Source organism: Sinocyclocheilus rhinocerous, unplaced genomic scaffold (genome assembly GCF_001515625.1).
Source record: "Sinocyclocheilus rhinocerous isolate Xijiao unplaced genomic scaffold, SAMN03320098_v1.1 scaffold1148, whole genome shotgun sequence".
Taxonomy (NCBI): Eukaryota; Metazoa; Chordata; class Actinopteri; order Cypriniformes; family Cyprinidae; genus Sinocyclocheilus; species Sinocyclocheilus rhinocerous.
This window is the reverse complement of record NW_015664019.1, coordinates 719,431-737,216: the sequence shown is the minus strand read 5'-3', so window position 1 is coordinate 737,216 and position 17,786 is coordinate 719,431. Positions and strand designations below refer to the sequence as shown.

General features: G+C 36.0%; 3 protein-coding genes across 3 annotated transcripts in view; 2 read left to right on the top strand and 1 right to left on the bottom strand.

Annotated features, from left to right (window-relative positions):
* Positions 1-209: 209 nt before the first annotated feature.
* On the top strand, positions 210-8,981 carry LOC107729359 (protein phosphatase 1K, mitochondrial-like). Its single transcript, XM_016539839.1, has 7 exons — positions 210-339; positions 1,169-1,737; positions 2,875-2,975; positions 4,943-5,108; positions 5,190-5,334; positions 6,590-6,724; positions 7,179-8,981. The coding sequence occupies exons 2-7, from the start codon at positions 1,298-1,300 to the stop codon at positions 7,308-7,310; spliced, it is 1,119 nt and encodes a 372-aa protein (XP_016395325.1). The 5' UTR covers positions 210-339; positions 1,169-1,297; the 3' UTR covers positions 7,311-8,981.
* Positions 4,463-17,786, bottom strand: part of LOC107729350 (polycystin-2-like) — a 25,422-nt gene continuing 12,098 nt past the window's right edge. Inside the window, exon 16 of the mRNA XM_016539823.1 lies at positions 4,463-5,083. Coding sequence (XP_016395309.1) covers positions 5,066-5,083 — 18 coding nt within the window. The 3' untranslated portion in view covers positions 4,463-5,065. The remainder of the gene's footprint in view (positions 5,084-17,786) is intronic.
* The window catches only part of LOC107729352 (ATP-binding cassette sub-family G member 2-like), a 10,894-nt gene continuing 2,324 nt past the window's right edge, over positions 9,217-17,786 (top strand). Inside the window, exons 1-12 of the mRNA XM_016539828.1 lie at positions 9,217-9,303; positions 9,467-9,697; positions 11,632-11,691; positions 11,903-12,017; positions 12,127-12,279; positions 12,474-12,631; positions 13,559-13,710; positions 13,867-13,968; positions 14,244-14,494; positions 16,200-16,282; positions 16,625-16,714; positions 17,323-17,447. Coding sequence (XP_016395314.1) covers positions 9,486-9,697; positions 11,632-11,691; positions 11,903-12,017; positions 12,127-12,279; positions 12,474-12,631; positions 13,559-13,710; positions 13,867-13,968; positions 14,244-14,494; positions 16,200-16,282; positions 16,625-16,714; positions 17,323-17,447 — 1,501 coding nt within the window. The 5' untranslated portion in view covers positions 9,217-9,303; positions 9,467-9,485. The remainder of the gene's footprint in view (positions 9,304-9,466; positions 9,698-11,631; positions 11,692-11,902; positions 12,018-12,126; positions 12,280-12,473; positions 12,632-13,558; positions 13,711-13,866; positions 13,969-14,243; positions 14,495-16,199; positions 16,283-16,624; positions 16,715-17,322; positions 17,448-17,786) is intronic.

The following is a 17,786-nucleotide window of genomic DNA, read 5'->3' as shown; positions in this document are numbered from 1 at the left end:
ATAAATATTTAATCGCTATGAGACATTTTATAAAGGCAATTAAAACATAAACAATATCCACAAGCTTCTGAGTTTAGAACGCCTACTACTACAGTTTCGCTAAACTCATTGGTTTAGATCCATGTCAATCACATTAGTCTGGCCAATCATCTGATTGAACCCCACCGACGAAATGGAGGGATCTGATTGGCTCACATGTATTCCTTCATAGGCGGATTGTGTGCAGCTAAAAAAAACGACGCTAAAAAGAAATGACCTACTGTACGATATTACGTATATATTAACCCATTAAGTTAAACAACTACATACCAGATATCATTGTTATCATACAAGTTAAAGGTAAGTAGCAAATCAAGTCTGGAAATTATACAATATTCGCGTTTTGCTGTTGCGAAAATCCGTTTGCTAGCAGCGCCAGCTCCGAAAGCTCGGGGATTAATCTCCATTTTGCGTGCTGTGATGAATGTTTACGCTCAACAATCCGCTTATTCTATAATTTATATCTGCTTCAGCTATTTTGCGTTATCATTTTTGTTTAAAACTTGAATAAAGAGTGGGTTGAAGGTTTTGCTAGCATGTTGTTATAAACGGAGTGTTGCGCCATGTTTATTTACCATCTATTCATATTTAACTTGTTGTTTCTTCGCCCATGTATCTATAATTTGGTTATTCCCATTAGAAATGACTGTATTGATGTTGTTTTTGCAGGTTATGTGTTTATAATGTATGAATTGTAGTATGAATTAAATAGGGGGTGGGGCACAGTTGTAGTGTTACTTAATGCCTCCATTGGCACAGGCAGTAAACACGCTGTTTAGTGTTTAAACAAAGACTGTCATATAACCTAACCAGCTGACTACCTATGCAGCATTTTTAGGCATGTATTATATACATGTGTCTCATGTTTTTAATCAGTGACTTCAGTGGGAGGGCTGTAAGCATATTATTAGTGTTCAAACTAAGGGTTTGTTTTAAAACCCAGTGAGCTGACTACCTAAGTGGCTATTTTTGGAAATCATAGGTGACTAAAACGTGCTGTCTGTGTAGGCATCTCGCTACGTTTTGAGACAGCTGAAAGCTACGTGCTTCATGTTGCATAGTATGTACACTCTAGGGATTAACAAGACTCAGGGCAAGTAATTAATTTGTTCTTTTCCTTGTTTATCAGAGAACTCCTGGTCAAGACTGAATATTTACAGAGACCAGTGTTCTCTGCTGATTTTTGAAGCATATTTAAGGGCCATTTGTTTCAGACTCTTACTGCCTGTTCAGAAAGTTTGGTATCCTTTCACGGAGTATGTCAGTGGCTCTTCTCGTGCGATATGCCACGCTCAGCGGATCCCGTGTCTGCGGCAGGGCTGCCCTCGGCCTAACCGGCATCCACCAGGAAGACCCGAAACGGACTCTACACACGCCATCATCTCCTCGGTGCAGCAACTCTCGCTTTGATCCGGACAGCAGTGGCCTTCCAACTACCTGGGACTCCTTTGGGATCTGGGACAACCGCATTGATGAGCCCATCTTGCTTCCGTCGAGCATCCGATATGGTAAACCCATTCCCAAAGTTAGCCTATCCAAGGTGGGCTGCGCATCGCAGATTGGCCAGCGAAAGGTGAACGAAGACCGCTATCAGCTATCGCAGATGACGGACAACATCATGTACTTTGCAGTGTTTGATGGGCACGGAGGTGCAGAGGCTGCTGAATTCTGCCACAGAAACATAGAGAAGCATATTAAGTAAGGATCAGTAGTTCTAAAGGAATAGTTCAACTACAGTGGTGGCCAAAACTATTAGAGCACTAGTATTTTCACCAGCTAAAGAAATGGTTTTAAGTCAGTTAGTGTGTCAGTAGGAAATATCAGTTTACATTTCTAAACATTCATTTTGCCTACTGACACACTACAGCAAAAGATAGAAATAACTGACTTAAAACCATTTTTAGCTGGTGAAAATACTAGTGTTCTAATCAGGTTGGTCACCACTGTAAAAATAAAAATTCGCTGAGATTTTACTCGCCCTTAGGCCATTCAAGATTGTAGAGGAGTTCGTTTCTTTATCAGAACAGATTTGGAGAAATTCAGCATTACATCATTTGCTCACCAGTGGATCCTCTGTAGTGAATGGGTGCCGTCAGAGCGAGAGTTGAAACAGCTGATAAAAACATTACAATAATCCACATGACTCCAGTTCATCAGTTAATGTCTTGTGAAATGAAAAGCTCCATGCAGAAAAGTGAATGGTGAAACAAATCCATTTTAATCTCACATCAAAACCCACCAGTATATTTCTCTCCTGTTTCAGAAAGTTTTCCTCTTTATAAAGCAATATTATTAATATTATAAGTTAAGAATGTCTTGATGTAAAAACACAGATTTTTGCTTCAAGTTGTTAATTGATGGACTGGAGTTGTGTGGGTTACTTGTGGATTATTGTGATGTTTTTATCAGCTGTTTGGACTCTAATTCTGACGGCACCCATTCACTGCGGGGGATCCATTGGTGAGCAAGTGATGTAATGCAAAATTTCTCCAAAACTGTGTAGATGAAGAAACTACATTTTCATCAAGTTAAATTTTTGGGTGAAATATTTAATTAGTGGGTTTGTATTTTATTTTTTTATATCTCTGTTTTCTGAATTTTGCAAGAATATGCAAGATGTTTCATATACAACAAATGCTCATGATTTTACTCACGTAGAGCTTTGTCGTGACGCAAGCTCTGTATTTACTAACATGAGGCTAGTTCTTGGAATTCCTTCAAGAGGACTGAGTATCTAAACCTGTTTAAACCATTCCATTATGGGCTTCTGAATCGGGGCATGTGGTGTTTCACAATAACTAACTGTTTATATTGCATTTTTTATTTGTGTTTCAGAGACATTGCAGAAGAGGAGAATAACTTGGAATTAGTTTTAACCAAAGCGTTTCTTGAGGTGGACAAAGCGTTAGCAAGGCATCTTCACTTCAGTGCAGATGGTAGGTCCTATTTTACTGATTTATTTGTTTTTTAAGCATGCTTAGTCTCTCAGCTGTTGTTTTAGAGTCTTAAATAAGTATTGCTTTGATGCATCAGGTAAACATGTAACAGAGCCAAATGGACATTTATGAACAGAACATGACAATGCAGACTAAATGCATGATTTTGACAGTGATCCCTTATACAGAGCAGTGAAGACCTTTATAATCTTGTCATAATTATTCACAGATTTCTCTTTGGCTCTGTAAAATGCATCCATCCCAACAACATAGATAGCACTTACATGCTTGTGTATACTAGGGGTGGGTTAAAAAATGATTCCTAGATGCATCAGTATTTTTACAATGCAAATAATTAGCAAACCTTTTATTATAAAAATAAATACATAAATGGCAGATATTTTTATATATATATATATATATATTTGTTTTTTTTAAACGTCATATGTCGTTTTTATGTAAATTTAGGGAACTGTGCTTCATAGTTGCTGTTTTTATAAGAATATCCTAAATGATTTTCCGAAAGTATTTGCTAAACAAATTTAGCATGAAACAACAAGTGTGTTATCAAAATTTATATTTTAGTGAAAATGTTTGCTCCTTTACTCCGCTTGCAACTGGACAGTTGTCGTAACTAGTCAGATATCTGCGCTGTGGCATGCAGAACCTTTATCAATTGATAATAGGAATTAGTATTTTATTTTTATTATTGTTTTTTTCTATTTGTGTTTTAGGGCTGAAAAGTGATGTGCACTAATTGATATTAACAAACGTTATTTAAGTTAAACCTCTAAGTTATTACACATTTATTTCATTTCTGTTCATCTTAACGGAGATTTAGCCTATAAACCTTAATATAGTAAAAATTAGCACCTAATGCTGTTGCTGAAAAAATGTATGCATCAGTAATTATAGCATCATCTTGAATTGAAAGAGTATCGAAGATGACCTTTGAGTCCCACCTTTAGTATATAATATAAATGCGTAGTTTAAAAAAAAAGTTTTTTTTTTTTTTTAGATTCATCTTTGTTGATAAGGATATGAAATGCTGTTGTGATGGAATAAATACGATTACACTAGGTCCATCATATTCATGTAGTGTGCGGCCCACTAGTTTGGCCTGCTGCGTGACATGTCCAATCTTGCCCTGTGTGTGTGCGTGTTATATTTACAACAGCCGCGGACCCAGCTTACCCCTATAAGAGCTGCAGCTCTGCGGTACCTTTATGGAGGCCGGAGGGTTAGATTGCTCCAGCGGGTCCTTGCGTGGACTTTTGGAAGGTTCCTGACCTTTCTCTTTCTTTCCTTTCTGTCTTTCTCTTTATCTCTCTTTACTGTGCTCTGCCTTCTTCACATGTGTTGGTTTCTGGAAATTGATTGATTAGTTGTGTTCAAAGCTTGTTTTTTGTATATGGATAACACTAGTTTTATTTGATGTCAGAGTAAAGCACATTGTAGAATATTTACTGTGGGAGTCATTTTCAGTGAAGAAATGCTATTTGCTAAAAAGAGATGTACCTCTTAAAATCAATTGCTTTTATGCTTTTTAATGCTTTTTTTCTATGCTAAGCATAATGTTTTGCCTAAACAATGGTGTTTACTTTTCTAACGCGCGTCCTATGTGCCTTAGCTAGTCAAAAAGGCACAATGCTACCTGCTTGCCTTGACCACTTCAGTACATCTCTTTTGGAAACTCCCTTTTCTTGTTTCAGTTTACAATTGTTTTTATCAGACGCTTGATTACCAAAGCAATGTGTACCTATCTCATAAATATGCACAGTATTGTGTAGTATAGTGCACTAGCATTACATGCAAATCTAAGAACAGGACTAAGTAAATAGCTGTTTAGTTTCTGTGTGTGATTGTGCTAAAAAAGATGCAAACTCTATATTTCATGTTATACTGTTTCTGTGACCTTCAACGCATCTCAAACTAACCGTTCTGCCTCGCTCTCTGGTGTGTTACAGCCTCTCTGTTGAGTGCAGGGACCACGGCCACTGTGGCCCTGCTGAGAGATGGGATTGAGCTGGTGGTGGGCAGCGTGGGGGACAGCCGAGCCATGCTGTGCCGCAAAGGCAAAGCCCTCAAACTCACTGTGGATCACACGCCTGAGAGAAAGGATGAAAAAGAGAGGTACACTTACTGCTCTGAGCAGACTGAGACATCGCATTGCAGAGCGCATGTGTTTTGATCACCATGTGTTTGTTTCTGAAGGATACGGAAGACTGGAGGTTGTATTACGTGGAACAGTTTGGGTCAGCCTCACGTCAATGGCAGACTGGCCATGACTCGCAGCATTGGAGATTTCGACCTCAAAACGTCAGGTGTCATCGCAGAACCAGAGACTAAGAGGATTTCAGTGAGAACTTTTTCTTTTAAATTCACTTTCACATATTCAAAATGTAATGATCATAATTACATTTTTTACATTTTCATAATATAATATATTGTATATAATATTTTGTATATAAATATTATATATTATATATATATATATATATAGTCATCTTCATTTCATACAGTTGACTGTTGACAAATATGATGCAGGGCAACAACTCCATAAATGCAGTTATGCCCTAAAATTCAAGATATTTGGGCAAAAATGCCTCTGTATGAGTTTTTGTGTCATATTTATGTCATATGACAAGCGATATCACACAAGTGCTGTTTGTCCCGAGTGCAAATGTGATTTTATACAACAGTTCAGTAAATAAGAAGTTAATATTGTGTTATATTTTTGTGACCAGTTTTGCCAACAAAAATATTACCTATAAAGCCACAGCAGAATCGTTATGCATGTTTATTTTCTGAATGAATCCGCGCTTTGAACGAATCGGGTGAATCAATGATTCAAAGGCCCATTCATAAAGTGAGCCGTTTACTGAATTACTGAATGAATCAGCCGTTTGAATTAATCAAATGAATGAATGACTCATAAAGACATTTATCGCCACCTACTGGCAGTTTTAGTTTCTTATTTAGAGTATTTCATAAAAAAAATAAAAAATAATTATAGGGATAGTTCACCCAAGAAAATTAAATTGTCATTTACTCAAACTTGAATTACTTACTTTCTTTTGTGCAACATAAAAGAAGGTATTTTGGAGACTGTTGGTAACGAAGCTGTTTTGGTTACCAATGACTTCCATTGCATGAACAAAAAAATCTGAATCTCAAATTATCTTCTTTTATGTTCCATAGTTTATGTTAGGCCGTTGTAGCCTAAACATTTATATGTAATAAACTTTGTCGAATCAAATAAAATCTTTCTTTCTAAAGCTACTATTTGTCATGTCTACTTGATAATTTCTCATTTAACACAATAATGGCTTTAAATAATCTTTTGAGGGTATTTTCACAGCCAAATTTTATTTGCAATTCATTAGATTAATCAACACATCATGTAATTAATTAGGTTAAAAAATTTTATCGACTTGCAGCCCTAATATGTGTGCATACAATTTTATATTGAGTACTTTTGAGTAAATATTTTTTACATTTATAAAATATTTTAAAATAAATATAATTATCTTTGAAATGAAATAATTTAAATAAATATTCAAATGCAATTTATATTTCGAGTTGTATTGATGTAAGTCTACCTGTATTGTCAGTTGCATCACGTCCACGACTCCTTTCTGGCACTCACCACTGATGGCATCAACTTCATCATGAACAGTCAGGAGATCTGTAACATCATTAACCAATGTAACGACCCTAAAGAGGCTGCGCAATGCATATCTGAGCAGGTGAGTCATAGAATCCAACATCCACCATTATTGTTTTAGTATATGTTCTAGTTATTACCACCTTCAGCCCTTTATGGGAACATAAAATTGTTAGATGATTGCTAATTTTACCCCAGATATTTAGATGTCTTTTTTTTTTTTTTTTAGTGTGTATCAGAGTTCTAAATAAAAAATGAAAGTAATCAAATGAGATAAAGAACAATTCTTTTGTAAAGTGCTGATTAGGTAGATTGTTTACAAAAAGGACACAAATAAAATTGACTCCTGGTTATTTTGATTTCTAAACCTTTTTTGAATGTCCAGCAAAAACAACTATATACTGTGATATTATGTACTATTACCATGATGTGAGAGTACTCGTACAGCATCATTGATTCTTGTATTTATAGTGAATGCGGCAGGTTTAAATAACTTCATAGGTTTTTTCCTTGTCATACTCTTCTGTCTCTCTCAGGCTCTTCAATACGGATCTGAAGACAACAGCACTATCATTGTGGTGCCGTTCGGTGCCTGGGGCAAACACAAAAGCTCTGAGGTGAGCTTCTCCTTCAGTCGCAGTTTCGTCTCCAGTGGCCGTTGGGCCTAATCAAAAATAAGAAGACAATGATGGTTTAACTGTTACACAGAAGTGACTCCCTAGTCTGAATTTACCAATGTGCAATATTCTCCTAATCCATCCTGTGAGGATCACCTCAAAAAAGACCATTACAGCCAGAATCCACATTTAATGTGGTTTTGGAGTTGATATTGACTCAACAGAATGATACAGAGCTATTTTGCCTAGAGAAGCGGTTTTCTGAACCGCTGGAGTTAAAGTTCCTCTGAGGTTCGAGTTCATCCTTGTCTTGAAAATGGTTCTTTCCCGCTTTTAGCTCCTAACCTGTGGTGCTATCTTTCATTTGGTTACTTCAGTTCTGGTTTTCACTTTCGCAGATACTATACTTTAGAATAGTGTGCTATAGTGGAATCAACAATTATTCTCCATACTGTTATTGTGAATCTCATTTCATTTTCAGAACAGGAATTTTAAGCACTTTCAGATTTTGGGAGGTTCCATATTTTTGAAATCCTCATAACTCTAGTCTTTGAGTGTTAAATGACACGCAGAAGCACATTTCAGTGGTCTACATGCTTTGTCTGATGGCTGTGCAAATTCATAAGCTCATATTTACAGAGTTAGACCACTGTACATACTGAAGTATGGACTCCTATTCCTTGTGCAAGCACATATTTCTATAACGTTGTCTCCTATTCGTAGTGTGAATATTCATTCATGCTTTATTCCAGGTTAACAACCAGCAATTTTAAAGCTACTCTAAGAAAAATTCCTACTTAAGTGAATTTGCAACTTAACTTGAGGACCATTTTGCAAACGAATCAATGATTTTTGCTGTGCCTTTTCCATAAACATTGTTCTTTTCTGAGTCGTTCTGGTAAGGAACTCAACTTTAGGTTTATAACTGAAGTTTTAAACTGTGACTTGTGCTTGTTTAGTGTTACTAAACTATTTTTGTTCAGATTGTACAGTTCAGTGGTATTCCCTACAATGCATAGAGCAAAGTCCAGATATTTGTTTTATGTTATTTATATAATGTACATGATGGACAGTTAACTCTATGGTATATGTGATTGTATATTATATTTAAATACATCTTTTCTTTTAAGTCTCCTAGTTAAAGCAGAAATGTGAAATTTCATTCATTCATCCACTGATATGATTGTAATCGCAGGCATTCTGCTGTAACTTTAAAACCTAAAGCTTTTAATCGGAACGGCTTCTGTCGTAATCTCTGATTTCCAGTGATTTTTATTTGTAGAGCCGTACACATGTGACCTCAACTAGTCGGTATCTTTGTTCACGTCTGCAGGACTGGTTCATATTTTGATGCTGTTTTTTGATTTATTGATTTCTGCATTAACTCTCATGGCATTCTCATCAGCATTTACTCTCATTTTAGACTTTTAACAGCCTTTTTCCTTTAATGTCTTCCTCTTTAAGGTCCAAAAGCACATCCAGTACGATAGGGGTCTTTTTTTCGAATGTACTGTTCTTCAATTGATATGTTTCTGTCAGAATGTATTATATTCAGTGTTAATACAACTGTGCATGAATCTTGCCCAGAACAATCTGTAAAACAACTGCAAGTGTTTCCTGCTCTATATATGGACCTAACTTCGCTTTATTGATATGCAGTTTATTGTGAAGTATAATGCAGCTGTGAATAAAGTTTCACCAGAAAGATCTCTGTTGGATAAACATGATTTATGTTTGCCTGTTTATTTGTTGTTTGATCTACTTTATATGATATTCAAGTGGTCATCAAAAGGCTCGTCTCAACAAACTTCTCTTTATTTCATTATTAAAAATTTATTTTGTGTTCCAGTAAATGTAATACAGGAAAATGTTCAATGGAGGTTTAAACCCTGATTCCTGTCCCCAAATCCCTCCCTCCGCTCCATCTATATAAGATCTCTGCTTCACTGCCTCAGTCAGATTTGATTTTTCCCCCCCCCATCTGATACTCCTGAGAAGAGCTTAAACCCCAGACGTCCAGCGGTCACTGCAGCGGCGCGAGGAGGTAAGCATCTTTCTCTAATGTTTCACCTATGTTGTATTAATACTGTAAATTGAAGCTTGAGCTATATTTATTTTAGGGCAACACTAACGTTTTTGTTGTTTTTGCACCTACGTACAAATTAAGCACATTTCTTCTCTTTTTCATATTGCGTATGTCTTCTAAGGGAGAAAACTTGTCAGAAGATGACTGATAATGCTGTCTTTGAGCATGATCAAATCCCTGAGGAGACGGGCAGAAATGGGATGTCTGGGTCAAATGTCATTGCCATGGAACTCATAAAGAAGCAACATGGAGCTACTGTCAGTTTCCACAGCATCCGTTATAGAGTGGAGCAGAAGAGCGGACCCATCTGCAGGAAGACAACAGTCCATAAAGAGATTCTGGTGGACCTCAAGTGAGTCAGTATCGCACAGACTAAAAGGTCAAATGAATAATGATTAGAGCTCATTTACACACTTCAATATGTTAAAGGTTAATTTTCCGTTGGAGCGTCTCAACATCTTTTTCAGATGAGCTTCTTATGTTCTTACAACCTTTTTTTCCATCATTATATTAGTTCTATTCATGTATTCAATAACATGAGAATATTCAAATATTCTCTTTTTGCATCATTGAAATAAAAAAAAAGTTTCTCCTATGACATCATAAGAACTTTATCTCTATGGCAACATAGGAATTTAAAAAAGGTTCTCTCCTATGACATCAAAAGACCTTCTATGGCAAAAAAGAAATTTATAAAGGTTCTCCTATGGCAATAGTAGCATTGTCCTGCTTTCAAATCACTAAATTAATTGTAACTATTTTATTGACAACCTAGTTCATAAATAAATTAGCATCATTTTGTGAAGCATGTGTTCAAGAACATGTTACTTATATACTATATTTTATATAAATAATACTGCAAATATATTTGCCTCACAATGTGATTAGGGGTCATTTATGGAAGCCCGTTTCCGCCACTGAATAAAAAAATTAAAAAAAGGTAATTGCGACTTTTTTTTCTGACTTTTTATCTCGCAATTTGAGTTTATATCTCAATTCTGTGAAAAAAAAAGTCAGAATTGTGAGATATAAACTCGCAATTGCGAGTTAAAAAGTCAGAATTGCGAGATATAAAGTCAGAATTCTGACTTTTTTTCTCAGAATTGCATGATATAAACTCACAATTGCGAGCTATAAAGTCAGAATTGCGAGATATAAAGTCAGAATTCTGACTTTTTTTCTCAGAATTGCATGATATAAACTCACAATTGCGAGCTATAAAGTCAGAATTGCGAGATATAAAGTCACAATTGCGAGTTAAAGTCCAATTTTGAGGGGGGTGGGGGGAGACTGATATCTTCTCAGAATTGCGAGTTTATATCTCAAAATTCTGACTAACTCGCAATTGCGAGTTTATATCTCACAATTCTGAGAAAAAAAGTCAGAATTGCGAGATATAAACTCGTAATTGCGAGAAAAAAAGTCAGAATTGTGAGTTTATATCTCGCAGTTCTGACTATTTCTCAGAATTGTGAGTTTATATCTCTCAATTATGACTTTTTAACTCGCAATTGCGAGTTTATATCACGCAATTTTGAGAAAAAAAGTCCGAATTGTGAGATAAAAAGTCGCAATTACCTATTTTATTTTTTATTCAGTGGCGGAAACGGGTTTCCATAGTCATTGGCATAAAAAATAAATCAATAAAAAACATTGAACTTTGTACAGTGGCATCTATGGATCTTAAAACTTTTCTTATGGCCTCACAGAAACGGAGAAAATTCTCCTCTGTCATATGAAGCATACAAAAGGTCTCTTGTGACATCAAAGAAACATCAATAGATTCTCCTGTGGCATGAGGCTGTATAAAACCCTTTTACCTTTACATGTGTTCACCAGAACAATGGAGAGCAGAAGACCAAAATGCTGCTTCTAAAGGCATTAAACGAGCTTGACATTTCCCAGAGCCAAGCGCATAGTTTCTTTGGACATTCTTCTCTGTAGTGTTAGTGTCAATTATATGATATTATGAATGGGTTTGTGAGTCTAATCTCTTGATCTCTTGGCTTACAAATCACCAGGGTTAAATGCAGTCAAGTGTGATCTTGACCTAATAAAAGACTTGGTTAAACCTAGTTTTAACCGTATTATAGTTTGATAAGCATTTCAAATCTAATAAGTGTTTCGTCAGCCATGCAGTGACATTCAGATTCATTGCTTAGACGAGCAGCATTTGCTCATGGCACTCTACTTTTAGACTTAAGTGTGCCTCATTTTTTCCACAGTGCCTGATGAATTCCATATCTAGTGACATGAACATAATCTCATTTTTATCTCCCTTTTCAGTGGGATCATGAGACCTGGTTTAAATGCTATTTTGGGTCCTACGGGAAGTGGCAAATCTTCGTGAGTACCTATTTGACTTCTACACATCTTAATAAGAGATCAGTGCCAAATGGATTCTGGATTTGTTTTAACAAGCTTTTGGAGTATCTCTCCTGACAGTGATGTGGAATCAATTAGATGAATGCTAATGAAACATTATTATCAACCTCAAATGGAGTCCTCCTCTCTCTCTCTCTCTCTCTCTCGCTCTCTCTCTCTCTCGCTCTCTCAGTTTTTTGGATGTACTCGCAGCCCGGAAGGATCCTGCAGGACTTTCTGGTGAAGTTCTCATCAACGGAGCCCTACAGCCACCTAATTTCAAATGTCTTTCTGGTTATGTTGTCCAGGTACAATGCATGATCACTATATTGAGATGTGAGATCTTTTTGATGCTTAAATGCTTATAAGGTGTAGGACAGTATATTGGGATTCTGACATTTGTGGTTATGTGTTAAGGATGACATAGTGATGGGGACTCTGACGGTGAGAGAAAACCTCTGTTTCTCAGCCGCGCTACGTTTGTCCTCCCAAATCAGTCCAGGAGAGAAAGAGGCGAGAGTGAACCACCTCATCTCAGAGCTGGCCCTCAACAAAGTCGCTGATGCAAAGGTTGAAGTAGTATATATAATATATTTAGTATATATAAAATTTTGTAATTGGCCTCCATATTATTCGCCATTTTTAATCATCCTTTTGGAATGAATTCTAGCATGTAAGAAACTGCTTTATATTTCATGTCAAGTATTACACAGAACCTCACTAGTATCCCAAAGGATATAAACCAGAAGTGTATGTCTGTACAGGTGGGCACGCAGCTGATCCGAGGTATCTCAGGTGGCGAGAGGAAGAGGACCAGCATTGGGATGGAGCTGATCATAGACCCCTCTGTGCTGTTTCTGGACGAGCCCACCACTGGTCTGGACGCTAGTACGGCTTATTCTGTGCTCCTGCTGCTGAAGAGGTCTGTATATTCATATGCAGACATTGTAAAAATACATTTGTAAAATGAAGCAGCCATTGGTTGAGCTTCAGTTCTCAGTACCCATTTCTGAGATATACAAGTTATCATATAAACTACCATTCAAAAGTTAGAGGTCAGTTCGATTTATTTATTTATTTTTAAATAATGTTTTAGAAAAAAGTATGTTCTGCTCACCAAGGCTTAATTTGTTCCAAAATACAGTAAAAACTTTATTACAATTTTAAAAAATGTATTCAAACTTCCTATTTTAATATATTTTAGAGATTATTGAAGATGTATTGAATTTTCAGCATCATTACTCCAGTCTTCAGTGTCACATGATCCTTCAGAAATCACTCTAATATGCTGGTATTATTAATGCTCAGCTGAGATGCTTAATATTTTTGTAAAAAACAATGATGCATAAAGTCCAAAAGAACAGCATTTATTTGAAATTAAGGTTACACTTTATTTTAGGGTGTCCTTGTTACAGTGTAATTATACATTTAAGTACTGAGTAATATTAATTAACAACATGCACTTACTATATAGTTAGAGTTAAGGCCGGGACACACGAGTGAGCGACGGTCGGGCTAGTTTGTTCAACGTTACTGATATTCAAAATGGTAAGCAAGCGCTGCTTTGTTTACGTTTCGTATATATCTGCGTTTATCTCGTATATCTTTGTTTCGGTTTCTCCATTTGAATGACGAATATATACTATTGATAGCTGCTGATATAGACAGTTAATTCCTCTCACGCATGCGCAGAATGCACGTGTTAGTTTGCCGTCAACATGTAACGTAGGACATGTTACAAGGACACCTTAAAATAAAGTGTTACCGAAATTAATTATAATTAAGTGTTAATTTCCTTACAGAAGTAATGTTGTTTTACCACCTCAACCCTGTGTCTGTTTGTTTTCAGAATGGCCGGTCAGGAACGCACCATCATCATGTCTGTTCATCAGCCGCGATACTCCATTTACCGGCTCTTTGACAGCCTCACGCTGTTGGTCAACGGCAAACAAGTTTATCACGGACCCACTCAAGATGCTCTAGACTACTTTGCCAACATTGGTAGAATAATCTACAGATACAATGACTTAAATCTCTAAAAGTTTCTAATCGGTTTAAAATATTATTAGTTGAAAGAGCTGAATGTATTACAGAAATACAATATTTTAAATACTAATATTTCTTAACTTAATGGTGTTTTTTCAAATGATATTGTAGGATATGCTTGTGAAGCTCATAATAACCCGGCTGATTTCTTCTTGGACATCATTAATGGCAGCTCTGCAGCTGTCAACATGACAAAGATTCAGAATAATGGAGGTACTTGGTTATCTTGCTATTGAAATGGATTTTGAGGAGCCAGATTGGCTTAAGTGATTTCCTCATCAGATATGTAATGGAAAACATGCCAACAAATGCCAATAACACGTCTTGCTTCTAGTTAAAAGGCATTTACAAAGCATTTGGCCATAAATAATAAAAGACATAAGCTGTTGGGTTCATATATTATTAGTGTTGTCAACAATTTGTCTTCAGCAGTGTAGATTATGAATTGTGTATCACTTAAATGAACTTGTGTGTAATGCTGTTGGCAGATTTCGAGTTTGAAGTGGCTGCCGTCAGCCAGCAGTCTATTGAGGATCAGCTGGTGGAGAAGTACAAAAACTGCAGTTATGCGCGGAGCATCAAAGCTGAGCTAGAGCGCATCACCCGGGCCAAAGACAACAACATCAGAGCCAAGTGTCACTCCATCACCTACAACAGCTCTTTCTTCCACCAGCTCCACTGGGTGTTGTGGAGAACCTTCTGGAGTCTAATGCTGAACCCTCAGACTTCAGTAGCACAGGTACCACCGTTTATATGGCTTTGATCTGTCTGACCTTCCTCTAAATTGTTTACATTTTCAGTTACAAGCATTATATATATTAATTTCTAAAAATATAAATTAATTTCTTATTTTATTCTTTTTAAAACAATGTGACCCCAAAACCAAAAGAGTGATGTATTTAAAAATACATCAAAATGTAAATAGTTTAGATTTCTAATTTTATACAATTTCTATATCACCCCAAAATCTAAATTATTTTTTAGTATAGTATGAAATTATATTTTGCATAAAGAAAATAAAGCCTGTTATTAGGTCCATTAGTTTCTATATTTGTATTTTCCTCCCAATTCCTATTACTGTAATGCCAGAAAAATGTTAAAATATTTATGGTAAATATTGTACTGCCTTTTATTTATTTTTTGTCTGCCTTGTAGTACAATTATGATTTTCTTATAGAACAATTATTTTCTGCCTTATAGTACAATTATGCTTGGCAGTAATTTTTACTTTATTCCTGTATCGCAGTACGGAGAATTGTAGTATGGAAATCGAGAGTGATGGTAATTACACAAACAAAACTAAATCTTGAGAAATCTTAATTATGAAAATAATGTGAAATCATCTAAATCTAATGGTTCTAATATAGACTTCATCTTTTTAATGAAAAACACAATTCTGGTAACACTTTAGTATAGGGACCAATTCTCACTATTAACTAGTTGCTTATTAGCATGCCATTTATTAAAATATTGGCTGTTTATTAGTACTTATAAAGCACATATTGTGCATATCCCTAATCCTACCCAATACCTAAACTTGACAACTACCTTACTAACTATAAACAAGCAGCAAATTAGGAGTTAATTGAGGCAAGTCGTAGTTAACGGTTTGTTAATAGCGAGAACTGGACCTTAAAATAAAGTGTGATAATAATTCCTTCTTTTGTAATGTAACCAGCTCATGTTTTCATGAGATTCAAGCATTCAGCTTAGGGAATGTAGGGACATATTACACTAAAACATTTATTGCCCAATGGTTTAGATCCATTCCCTCCCTCCTCCCAACCACCATCCCGCTCCAGATTTTCCTCGAAAGAGACTTTCTGGAGACTTAAAATGCTCATTAACCACCAAATACCATCAGAGGAGCCCTCGATTTGCAAATTATTAACAGCTGATTGCTCCTAGAGGCTTTCGACTAATTTCTCGAAGTCAAAGCTAAGCGGATTTGGTGACTGTTGTGATCTGGGTCTCACCATGCAGTGTGGAGAAACGTCTCGCAAGCGTAACAGAATGGTGTCTATCAGACCATCACCTGACTGGAGTTAGTTGAGCGCTGGCGCCTCGACATCAGGATTGAAGAGTGGTTTATCATCGTCAGCTCTGCTGTATTTGCTTAGCCTTTTACCCTGGGAACGACTTTCACACTGCTCAGACACTCACAAGCTGTCAAGAGATTATTGTCAAACTCGCTGCCTGTCACTCCTCCTGCCTATTACCTTTAGTGAGTCAATGATCATGCTCAGCCGTTTGTGTGCGGATGCCAAGATGTTCAATTTGTGTAACTGGTTCATTTGATTTGATAGTAGTTATTTCCTATGCATTTTCTTTACGTATTTCTAGATTTACCTTCAAAGTAATATCTTAATGAAAGCATGTTCATGTGTCAGTTACATTGAAATCATAGAGCACACTGCTTGAATTACGATCTTTATTTTTGGCAGCTGGCTGTCACGACCCTCATGGCTGCCATTGTTGGTGCAATCTTCTATGGAGTTAAAGATGACCAGAGTGGCATACAAAATAGGTGAGATAATCGTTCTCAAGTAAATGGAATTGAGTGACTTTATTTTAATGCCTTTATTAAAGCTGTGTGTCTGCGTATAAAGCTTCACATTATTCTGGACAAAGTATGCAAATCCTGTACTATTTCTATATATCCTGTACTTAGCGTAAAACCTATGATATTATCCTTAAAAATGCAGTGAAATAAATGTGAAGACTTACAATGAAACTATTCTGATAAAGAACATACAGTATACTTGTAAAATGTACTTAACATACTTTGTACATAAACAGTTTGAGTACACTGAGAAGAAAAACAAGCAAGATTTACTATTAAATGCAAATGTCACCATTTTCGTTTCAGGTTTGGTGTTTTGTTCTTCATCACAACGAATCAGTGTTTCAGCACACTCTCGGCTGCCGAACTCTTCATCACCGAGCACAGACTGTTTATGTGAGTGCTTCAACACCTGTTTGACATTTAGAAAAGCTCAAGAAATATTTGATTTGCTACTACGGAGTATATTTTCAAGCAAATAAGCACCCATACATAATGAGAAACTGAAAAGAAGTTCTTGCGAGTGGTTTTATTTCTGTTTCTGCATATCCAAATGACCAAATGTTTCTAAATGATCTGTAATAATGCAGTGCTGCATAAAAAACTGGCTCAGTCCCTAATATCAAAAAGCTGCTTTGATGCAGTTTTGGTTCAGTCTTAAACTTGTTTTTAAATATGCCATTAAAGAGTATGTTTTTATTATTATTGCTATTTTAACTATTTTATTAGAATTAAAATGTTTATTACAATATATAATAAATGTACAATTTAAAAATGAAAAATATAATTCAAATAAATGAAAATATAATTAAAGATCATTATATTTTAAATACATAATTTAACGTTTCTATATTTATCATTTTATTTATAATTAACATTATTTCTCTACTTAATCTCTGTGATTCATTCTGTGTAAACACCTTTTTTAGATGCAGGTTCAGATGCATCTTCTGTTCCACCTCTACAGTGTAAATTGGCATGTTATTTATTTACTTTTTTTGTAGTCATGAATACACAAGTGGATACTACAGAGTGTCTGTCTACTTCCTGTCTAAGATCCTGTCTGACATCATCACTCAGCGCACAGTCCCCACCATACTCTTCACCTGTGTTGTTTATTTCATGATTGGTATGTTGTAAATGATTATACCTTAAAGGGGTCCTATTATGCTCTTTTACAAAGTCTTGATAGTGGACGACAACCGATTCCGCGTCTGCGATGCTTCACGACATCACGACAGAAAGACTAGCATGTTTAATTTGTTTCCCGTCGTCCACGACGAGTTCTGTCACATTGGTGACGTTGACCAATAGCAGCACAGAAGCTCTTTCATACACATGTTTCAAACATGGTGAAACAAATAAGAGATGATGGTGCTGCTAGGTGGAATTATGAGATGGAGGAAAGGTTCGTGGAGCTGTGGCAACAGCACTCCTGCCTGTATGATGTGTCATCAAGGGACTACCA

Coding starts and splice junctions, on each gene's coding strand:
- LOC107729359 (XM_016539839.1), top strand. CDS start 1,298: ATGTCAGTGGCTCTTCTCGTGCGATATGCCACGCTCAGCGGATCCCGT. Junction 5,109..5,189: donor AGAAAGGATGAAAAAGAGAG/GTACACTTACTG, acceptor TTGTTTCTGAAG/GATACGGAAGACTGGAGGTT. Junction 5,335..6,589: donor CAGAGACTAAGAGGATTTCA/GTGAGAACTTTT, acceptor CTGTATTGTCAG/TTGCATCACGTCCACGACTC.